Raw genomic sequence first — 11024 nt, 5'->3', positions numbered from 1 at the left:
TTGTACCTGCTCCATTTTGGCAATCGGATCATATGTGGGAATGCCAGACTCAGAAGGATGGAATGCATCTAAAGATTCCTCATTTAAAATTGCTGATAATCATGTTGCTCTCAGAAATGTTGTTAGGAAATAATGGTTTGACGTGCTTCGATTACTGCATGTCTGAAGCCTCAAGATGTGGAAAGTTAAAAGCCTTTGAACTTGGGGCTTTCATGGTTTGGCATATCACCCAAGAAATGTGGACCTTCTTTTCTGCAACTTATGCATGTGCTAAATCCATGATGTTACTTCTTGTAGCTCAGAGTCCATCTAACTGTACACATCCATGCCATATTTCACCATTTTATTACTTTAAGATACAAACTGACAAAGTTCAACAATGCAGACATTACATACTTCAAACAGATATTCAGTAAGATAGATGAGATGTTGTAGAAATTGACTTTACAAAATAAAATAGATCACATTTTTTAAAGTTTTAAACACCTTCCAATCTTTTCTCAAAATACATATTCACATACATTTTTATGTGTATTTGATAGTCCTTCCAATCAAAATATTTCTGTTGCATCTGCCTTTAATTCGCAATTTTCTGTGAGGTTATAAATTCTACAGCTGCTTTGTGCATTATTCTCAGTACCTGCCACCTGTATTTTACAATTCTTCCAGTCTTGTTCTGATATTTTTTTTGAAAGGCATTAGGAAGTCACTAAAATCGACTTCATAGGTGAACCTCTCCCGGTTTTCAACTCTCTTCTGAATTAGTTCTTCAGTTGTTGGTGGATTAGACCATATCTTGGAGGAAAGGGAAAATACTCTTACCACATGAAATTCAAATAAAGCAATTGTCAAGCAGAACAAGTTTATGCATCAAAAAGCAAAAAAAAACTTGCAGATGTTGGGAACCTGAAATAAAAACAGAAAATGCAGGAAACACTCTGAGGTCTGGTGAAAGGTCATTAATATAAAATATTAACTGTTTCTCTCTTCACAGATGCTGGTTAATTTGCTGAGTATCTCCAGCATTTTCTGTTTTTGTTTGACCCTTCATTTGTCAGTTATTGTGAATAAAAGAAAAATTAGGCTGCATTGCCACTACCTTTATTCTGACAATGTTCACCTGCATATTTATTAAAACATAAATTGTACTGTAATACCATTTCCACTGGATATGTAGTTACAATTGGAAGCAATTTCTATTTATGTTAATCTAGTAACAGTACTATCTTGTACATTCAGAATGTTTATGTGTTGCAATTATGATTTAAGCTAGCTGCATCTCCCCACCTTCTTCATGTGATTTGGGAGTAAACCCCGAGGAAAAAGCCAGAGCTGGAGTCCCTTAGGTCGTCCTACGTTGAGTTCAATGCAGACTGGCATCTCCGATACCGCTGGTGCCAAACTGTATTGGTCTCTGCTGTTCCTTTGGATTAATCAGCAGCGTGGAGAGGGGGAACCTGCTGCACGGGCAACAACTTGCTCTCCATATCCTACTGCCCTGGCTCACATATCACAGACAGCTGGGATGCAACATCCATGGCCAACCTGACCAATGGTGGGCCTCAATAGATAAAAGGTACATTGGGGATACAAAGGAAAACATATTTTATACAAAAGTAGTTGTGACTTGTAAGAGTGGTGGAAACTAAACTTTCGAGAAGGGATAGGACAAGCACTTGCAGGTGAAGAATAGGTGAATTGGGCTGACTGACCAATAAAGAGCCACCAGCAATGTTATGAGCTTAATGTGTTAATGTATTATAAATGTGAAGCTTTTCACATTTTCCAAATAACTCATCCATTACCTTGTTCCAGTGGATTTGTCACACCGCAAATTAAACTGTAAGTGGCTGGTGGGAGATTTGAGGGTGGATTGTTAATGGGTATATATGAGTCGAAGCAGGAGAATAACTTACAGTTGAATAAGTGCAGACATAAAATTTGTGGATTGCTTTTGCAGTCGGAGACCTGATGGCTTCCTTCTATGTTGTATGGAAAGAGAGGAAAGAGTGGCAAGTGTACTTCTGACATTTTAACAGCTATTGCCCAGTTTCTGCTGGAATGAGTTAAAATCCCTTCCACAGTAACCCAAAAAGAGATTTGCTTCTATTTAATATCCCACTGCTGTTCCTAAATTCCTGTTGAGCTCTAATATAGGCCTCAACTCCACCAGTCACCTATGATATTTCAGGGAATCTGTATCTGTTGGCTTTTCATTATGTCTTTCAACCTCCATTTTACCAACCAAAGCTTCGAGGGATGAATAAGTTCTGTTCTTGGGTTTATGCCCAAGATAAACAGTGTGTTCCATTCGGCTGTTCTTCCATATATTGAATGCATTAATAAGCATATTTTCCAACCTGCTCTTCCCCAAAATAAAACCTGAACCAGCTGACAAAAAATGGTGGGCCTGTTGATGGGTTAATTGCAAAGCTATGCTGACCTCAAGAGATTACACTTGCAGGATTCATTCAATAAATCTGAGAGTGCAGGATTCATTCAATAATTTTCAGACATTTAGTTTGCAAAAATTTTTCAGCATTTGCAGTTTGCCTTCCCAAAAATTGAAGCCAAATTGCCTTAAATCTTTCTGTGGACTTTAGTGGGGAGTTCGTGGTAAACACATTAACATTTGATTTCTTTTGCAAGCTCCAACTATTCAATTATCTGCCACAGTAGATCCACTAAGAATCTGAGGTTGTATGCCAGCTTTAGGAGATTTAATAGTCTTAAATGTGTTAAAAAATACAGCTTTGCAGATCTTGTACTTACACTTTTTGGTACAAAGGTTATGTCCACTTTCTTGGCCACTCCACTATTTAACATTTCACTTTTATGTGCTATGCTCTCCCTGTGGGTTTCACTCTTTGGGGTTCTTGCTGTGGGATGCTGTATTGAAACCTGTATTTGTTAGAGAAAACTGTGTTTAGAGTGAAAGATTGACATTTATTTTGAGTGGGACTTCACCAACCATAAAATATTCAATATTAGCCAGAAGATCATGTACATCCACAGCATTAAGCCATAGTTTGCTAGGAGCAGAGAGCTGCAGTTACATTTATTCTCAACTCATTGAAACCTAGAGTCGTTATATGTTATAGGATTTACAAACTTTGAACAGCAGTATCTCTTGGAGCCATAAAGTATGCAGTGTCTTTTAGAGGAAAATGGACTTGGGCATGGAATTGTAATGACATCAGCATTCATTATCAGTATTTTTTGAAACTGACAGCTACTTTTTGAGCATGTGCAAGTGGAAATAGAAATCCACTCAGTGATTCCCTGCTTTTTTATAATGCTTCAAGTACAATCGTCCAACATAAACATTACCCTCAATTCTTGCTCCTAGACAATCAAAAAGTTAAGTCTTACGAATCTGATTTGTGAAAATATACTACATCAACTTTACTGGTGAACAATCTATCTGGCCCTGAAGAACTGTTTACATGTATGGGGTTTAATTCTCTCAAACCTATTTGAATTTGATTTTGCAAAATCATTCCAACATGTCAATACATGGTCTCCTCTATGAGTACGATGATGCCACACTCAAGGTGGCGGAGCAACAACTCCAACCTGATGGCATGAACATCAATTCCTCTAACTTACAGTAATTTCTGCCCCTCCTACTCTGATTCCCTTCTCAAACTTTCTCTTCTACTAATCTGCCCGTCATCACCCTCTGGTGTCCCTTCTTTCCTTTCTTTTATAGTCCACTGTCCTTCCCTACCAGATCCCTCCTCCTCCTGCCCTTTACTTCTTCTACCTAATACCTCCCCCAACCAAACACCTCCTCCCCCATCTGCCACCGGCCATCTTGTACTCCTCCACCATCCCCCCCTCCCAATTTTATTCTGGCTTCGAGTCCTGATGAAGGGTATCGGCCAGAAACATCAACTGTTTATTCCCTTCCACAGATGCTGCCCGAGTTGTTGAGTTTCTCCAGCATTTTGTGTGTGTTGCTCAAGATCTCCAACATCTACAAGATCTCTTGTGTTTAAAATTATATGAGGTTTATTTTTATTTTTAAGTTATATTTTATTTTAGTTATACTTCCAATTTTTAAAATAAATTGGTTGATCACCTGTTAGATTAAATTGCTGGATGCCATAAATCCATTTGAAAAGCCCCAGCCTGAAAGCCAGACTAAAAGAATCCATGCCAGAGCCTTCCAAATCTTAATGTAATGAAATTGTTATGTCCCCTTCTCACCAACAAAAACAAAATTCTTTCAAGGTTTGGCAGGATGGAGATGGACAGGGTATTTCCTCTGTTTAAGGAGTTCAGGAACCAGGGATCACAACCTCAGAATGAGGGGTTGTTTATTTAGTGCTGAAATGAGCAGAAATTTCTTCACACAGAGCACCCTAGACCTTTGGAGTTCTCTGCTCCGAAGATCTATCATAACACGTTTGATGAGTTCATTCAAAACAGAGATTGTTAGGTTTCTGGATATGAAGGGAGTGAAGGAAAATGGAGATAGTGGTACAGAGATGGACAACCATGATTTTAATGAGTGGCCAGGCAGGCCTGAGGGCCAGATGACTTAATCTCATTCCTGTCTCTTAGGATCTGTGCCAATGTTTCAAATAACCTAATAACCTGAAAACTGTATGTGCTATGTACATCCCTTGTGTTTAGATTTTGCAACATTTTTACCCTCCAACTGTGTTAATTCCTTGCTGAAGGGAGGGGTGCCCACAGAGGTCTGAAGAAGCATCACTCATTCTGTTCAGCATTGACTTCAGGAGTTTCAGAGAATTCATCAAACAAATCTCTGCCACAAAGAAAATGATTTACCCCTTAATGTAATCAAATAAGAGCTTTACCTTTCACTGATCCAGCTAACTTTCATCCGGCATGACCCTTCCAAAATTTCTGGGATTCTCAACTCTGAATGGTAGACATGGTCAGAATGATTTCTGGGGCCCTCAAGAAATAGGTTGCAGCCTTTACAGTTTTGCAACTGCAATACTTTTAGAACTGAAATCTCTACTTAATTTCATACCCAACAACCCACCCCCACCCCCTGCCCGATAACTTCCTCACAAACACAATGTGGGGAAAATGGTATCAATGAGGGTGAATAGAGGGTTAGCATTAATAGCTGGTTTGTGCTTAGCATGGAATCAGAGGGCTGACAATCCTGATTTTGTGGGGGTAACTCTCTATGCCCATCATCATCCCACATCAAGTAGAAAGGTTACCTTTCCTGGTAGCTGCCCAGGTAGGGACCCAGACTGTGGCTCTCAGACACCCACCCTGGTGCTGTAACCCCTGTAGCTTCCACATGCATTAGTAAAGCCTGTAAAGCATTGGTGAGTATCGTCCCGTAGTAAGCATCAGGACCAAGGCCAGGTTTGTGCTCTTTATTTTCACATTTACCAATTAATAAAAAACTGGCTCCAAATTCATAAAAAAAAAACATGCTACTGGAAAGACTTCATAGGCAAGACAGAAAATGTGTTGCCTACCGTTTCTCCACCCAAAGCTGCAGTGGTCTGAGGCCTTGAAGAAGCTGCACTTTCCCCTTTTGCTCCTTTTCCTCCTTTGTCTTTTGGCTTCTCCTTCTTTGGAAGACTATCCACCTTGGTTTTGACCACTTCAATTATCCTTAAGTCAGCATAGACATTTGCAATATCCAAAGCATTTTGCCCTAGTTTTAATGAAAAAAATAGTTTTTGATGTAATGTGATATTGTCAAGATGTTCAAAGCATATAGAAACTGTCATTTACCGGTGTTGAAAACAATTCCACCACAGCACTAGAAGCAACTGAGCATAAAGCAAAAATATGGCTTTAGAAGTAACAAAAAGACAATGAAAAACTGGACAAAATATACATTAGTCCCTCGTTTCCTCAGGGTACCAAGGAATACTTCAAAGCCTAATAAGTACTTCAAAAATTAGACACTGGTGTAGACAAACATGAGAGTGAATTTACAGATAGTAAGGCATGCAAAAACATCAATGAGATAAATTGTTAATCATTCTTCAAAAAGTTGGTTTACGGGATATAAATATTTACAAGAATACTGGAACAACTTCACGTTGCCATGGGGATTTTTAGCTCTTGACTGCATACAATGCCACAGATTAATGTTTCATCAAAACACATCAGCAATGCAGATCTTCTTTTTCCAATGTTCATGTTAAACTTCTCTTAATAACAATGCTTACAGCAAATATTGATGCAGTGAGCAGCAAGTCAAAGCTTGTTGTGAGCAAAATTATCTTATTTTCTGTTAGTACATGTAGGCATTATTGCCATTGATTATCCAAAAAAAAACCCCAAATAAGGCAGAAAGAACAAAGTAAAGGTGCTTTCTTTACTCTTACTTTCAATATATAATTTCCAAAATTGTTGTATATCCTGCTCACCAATGTCTTAGGCATCTCTCGATGGTTACAGTTTACATTATTTCAGGATTTTAAGGAGCTGGGCTGGAATATCCAATTTCGAAAAAAAAACTGTGATTGACAATGCTTGTCAGTAACTCAAGATTTTCCTTTGGTGAATAACTGCTGAAATCTCCTCAGCCGAGGCATAGGAGCGGACGGTAAACAGGACAAATTTTGCTGGAGTCTGAAGCACAAGTGGAATTCACCAGGTATCTGTGCTGTGTAAATTCCAAACTAAATTCTGGTTGAGGGTAAAAAAATATACATCTTCTATCTTTTTTACTTGGAGGGGGCGGGGCAGAGCAGGCGGAGTCGGTTGTAGTAGGGCAAAGCTTTGTGGAATCTGGTACGTTTCTATAGCCATTCTCAGATCTATCACATTACAATCTATCACACCACCATTAGGCTCCCTTGGAAGAACCGCTGCATGCTTGATCAAACGGAGTTTGCATTTGAACTGTGATAATACTGAAATAAAACAAGACAGGAAATGTTGTATATGTTTAGGGAATATGTCTACACTTTAATGGAAGGCACAGTGCCAACTCTGCTTCTCTTTCTATATACACTCCTGATGTGTTGAGAATGACAAGCACATCTATTTATTTTAAACTTGCAGCATCTGCGAAGTTTTATGAAAATCATCATTGCATGAGCTCAAGTTCTGGGCTATTGCAGTGAATGGTAAACTGCCCAGTAACACTTCTGTCAGTTGAGAGAAAGGGACATGGAATAAATTGCTCTATTAATGGGACTGCACTGTAGTGTAGTGGTTAGCACAATGCTTTACAGTGCAGGTGACCTGGCTTCAATTCCTGCAGCTGCCTGTAAGCAGTTTGTACGTTCTCCCTGTGACCGTGTGGGATTTCTCTGGGTGCTCCGGTTTCCTTCCACAGTCCAAAAATACCAGTTGGTAGGTTAATTGGTCATTATAAATTGATTAAGCTAGGATTAAATTGGAGGATTGCTGGGCAGCGTAGCTTGAAGGGCTGGAAGGACCTATTTCATGCTCTATCACAATAAATTAATAAACAACCAGCTGTCTTAAGGAAACAACTATGGAAACTTTAATTCAAAGTGATCTGGGATGATAAGTCTTGATTTCTCACTTCAGACACTTTCAGAAGTTTCTCCCTTGCACAGAATGCAAGGTCTTTCTATTACTGTGCCTTAGTTCCACAATAGCATCTGAGCCACAACAATGATGGCTTAGAGTTGGCATGAACACTTGGGGCATCTTGATGCTGCAAAGATAAAGTACAACTAGTTCTTTATTTACATCGAATGAGCATTATTTTTATTCAGCGCTTGGAACCAAAGAGGGAAAGAGAACATCACTGGTGCCATAGAAATAAACAATGAAAAAGAAACTTGCTCCATTTTGAGTTATGAAGGATGATCTTTTTAAATGCTTCTTCAGTTATTCTAAATTTCTGGGGATATCAGCCAGTTAACTGTAGTTCATAATAGGTCAACAAACCTTTGAATTATCTCAGACGTGTGCTAGAAGTAAAAACCAGCTTAGATACAAGGCATCTGACATACCAACGACTATTTTGCTCCACCATTGCATGTTAAAATCTAGACAGGTGTAGTTATTAGAAATATTTCTACTTTTGCAGTATATCATTTGCCAAACACGTCGCACAGTTCCAGCCTACCTTTAGAGTTCTCCAGTTCAACATTAGCACCTTGGCTAATCAAATATTTCACACAATCCAGTCTGCAGCTTTCTATTGCCCTCATTAAAGGTGTGGCTCCATTGATGGAAACTGCATTTACTGATGCACCGGCCTTCACTAGCAGTTCCACGATGTCTAGCTGTCCTGCATGGCATGCATGGTGAAGGGGCGTCCACATTAAATTGTCGTATGCATTTACATTAGCCCTAGAAATGCACAACGCATTGTAAGAATATGCATTATAGAGGTATTTCAAATGGAGCTACTGATTTATTTTGTGTATGCTTATTCCAAGTGATATATTTAACAAGACGTTAATAATGCTCTCTTTTCTATCATTCTGGTGATAGACAATAAACCCCAGGGCCTGCTAACATGAAAAACAGAGTTACAATTGTTGATTCATCAGTCCTCAATGATACAAATAATGATGCAGGTCAACTTCTTTTAATGCTTTACTTCGTGAGGACAATAGTAAATATTTATTAAATGTAATTTATTTTTGTTCCTTTTAAGGGGTTTTGGCTGACTGAAGTCAAGTGTTTAATTTTGCAAACAGCTCCAAATATTTACTTCCAGTTGGACAAAGATTCATTATGAAGAAGGCAAGGTGTAATTACAGTATCATGCATTTTGTAAAACAGTACAAGTGCAGGGTAAATTTTGAGCAATGAACTGAAATGATGTCAGATGCTTTCCTGGAATTTGGTTTATTAGCGTAATATTGGCAAGCTTGCAGCATTACATTTTGGCTCCAAAAGAAATGAGGAGGGGAAGAAACAGTGGCTAGCTACTTGCCTGTCACAGCCTTGTAGGAGATCCCACCAGGAGAAAACAACTTTAAACCAACAGAATAAATTTTGAATACCTTCCACTCAATCCAATGTGATCAATTATGGGTAACCCTCGGTAATTTCCAATGCAAGTACATGTTCGGCACAGCTTTGTGGGCCGAAGGGCCTGTATTGTGCTATGTTTCTAATTAATTCTCCTGCAATCAAGCATGTGGAGCTCTCTGGAACTCTGCATGCTGTGCCATTGCCAGGAACTCTAGACTGATACCAAATGACATGAAATACATGGTCAGCTACAACCCTATTGTCTGTACTCTATATGGTGAGAGATGACAGTGCAATTGGCTGACCACTTTTCACTCCTGAATTCGCTACAAAGTTTTAAACTAGTTTGCAGAAAAATATACACAAGATTGATGAAAATAAATTTAGACATTTTCAATGTCAGCTGGAAAAGAAACTTACTTTGCTTCCACAAGGTACTTGGCAAGTGTAAAATTGCCATCTGCACACGCTGCCATAAGTGGTGTTGTAAAATATTTGTCCTGCACATTGACTGGTATTCCCAGATAAAATGCTTTCTTTAAAGACTGCATATCATCAGCTTTTGCTGCATAGTTAATGCTCGTGAACACTTTCTCTGGTTTTTCTAAGTACCATGAAGAATCATCCTGCAGTGGATGTTCTGGTGGCTTATCACGGGTAAATCGATTTGTGTCAGTGAAATTCTTAAATAGTTCTATCATAAATTCTGGTGGACCTCCATCTTCACGTCGAATTATATATTCTTCTGGAACTGTGCAGATTGGTATTGGTATATTCAGCTTGCCTTTCTTGCCTTTTCTGCCTTTCTTTCCCTTTTTCTTCTTTGGTTCATATGAAGACATAAGGTAAATCTTTTCAAGGTATTTAGTACCTTGGAAGAATTCATTGACATCAATAATTCCAGTACGAGATTTGTCAAGTGCTGCTATTAATGTACTGACATTCTCTTCATTTATTGGTGCATTCCTTTCCAGCAAAATTGCAGCGAAATCCTCTCGGGTAAGCGTGCCATCCCCTCTGTCCATTGTTGCAAAAGCATTCCGGAGAGTATTTTCATGGTACAGAGACCAGTCATAGAAATGGATGGCCCAGGGTGGACTTGGATTTTTCACACCGGGTTTGGAATACTTATTGTAGAGTCGTTCTGCCTTGCGTAGCTCTTTCGACACAGCTTTAAAGCCAAGTGCTTTGCCTGCAGCCCTAGGAGTTTTTAACTGTAAATTTTTTACTTTGGGATTGCTCCCTGAGAGAGAGAGAAAAAAAAGTTAGAAGAAGAAGAATTACAAGCTTTGCATTGTGGTAAACTTCCAGATATATTGCCTTGTTTCTCTCTTCCAGTTCCATCATGACAATGAGGAACAATATGTTCTGACTCGACAATTCAATGTTTTTGACCGTGTTAAACATATTTAAGAAATATACACTAAGGTGATGCATTTTGGGAATTGAAGCACATAAAACTGAGGTGCTGCAAAAGTTTCCCATCATTATAACTCACAAAACTGCACCTGAGCTACTGTACTTCAATGACTTAAAATACCATGAATAAATGATGCTGCCTGAGCTGCTGAGTTCCTTAATTTTGTTTGTGTTGCCAGACAAGCAAGGCTGGAAGCAACCACAGGAACCAAAGGTCTATGATGTTGTTCAGTGCTCACAGGATGTCTCTGAGCACCTGGAAGGAACAGGACTGCTCCTCTGCTCTCTGGGAAGAGATCCTTGGGACTACTAAACATCACATCACTGCAACCTCAAATTCCTTCAGCGAGTTACCACACATCAAGGACTATTTCTTTAGGGTCACCAGTTCCCAGTCCTGTTGCTACTCCTAAGTCCCCATTCAATGACCTTCTTCAATCCCTCCCACTTTCTAAGGTGGTGCATTTTTGGAATTGAAGCATATAAACCTGAGGTGCTGCCATTATATTTTTCTTGCCATTATAATGTACAAAACTACACCTGAGCCACAGTACTTAAATGGAAAAAAAAATATTGACTGGGGATTGTTTTTAATCTACTTTAGAAATAATAGAATGTGGGAGGTGTTGAAGCAGGCCACTTAATAAGAACGAAGCTAAATAGGGACCAGAATTGAAGGTCAA

The 11024-nt window shown here is 39.0% G+C and overlaps 1 protein-coding gene across 1 annotated transcript in view; it reads right to left on the bottom strand.

The window, feature by feature from the left end:
• Nucleotides 1-328: 328 nt before the first annotated feature.
• ankef1a (ankyrin repeat and EF-hand domain containing 1a) overlaps nt 329-11024 on the bottom strand; it is a 50762-nt gene continuing 40066 nt past the window's right edge. Inside the window, exons 6-10 of the mRNA XM_072265507.1 lie at nt 9343-10165; nt 8063-8289; nt 5475-5656; nt 2773-2901; nt 329-795 (exon numbers count right to left, since the gene is read on the bottom strand). Coding sequence (XP_072121608.1) covers nt 655-795; nt 2773-2901; nt 5475-5656; nt 8063-8289; nt 9343-10165 — 1502 coding nt within the window. The 3' untranslated portion in view covers nt 329-654. The remainder of the gene's footprint in view (nt 796-2772; nt 2902-5474; nt 5657-8062; nt 8290-9342; nt 10166-11024) is intronic.

Source organism: Mobula birostris, chromosome 8, assembly GCF_030028105.1.
Source record: "Mobula birostris isolate sMobBir1 chromosome 8, sMobBir1.hap1, whole genome shotgun sequence".
NCBI lineage: Eukaryota > Metazoa > Chordata > Chondrichthyes > Myliobatiformes > Myliobatidae > Mobula > Mobula birostris.
This window is presented reverse-complemented; position numbering and strand designations above follow the sequence as displayed.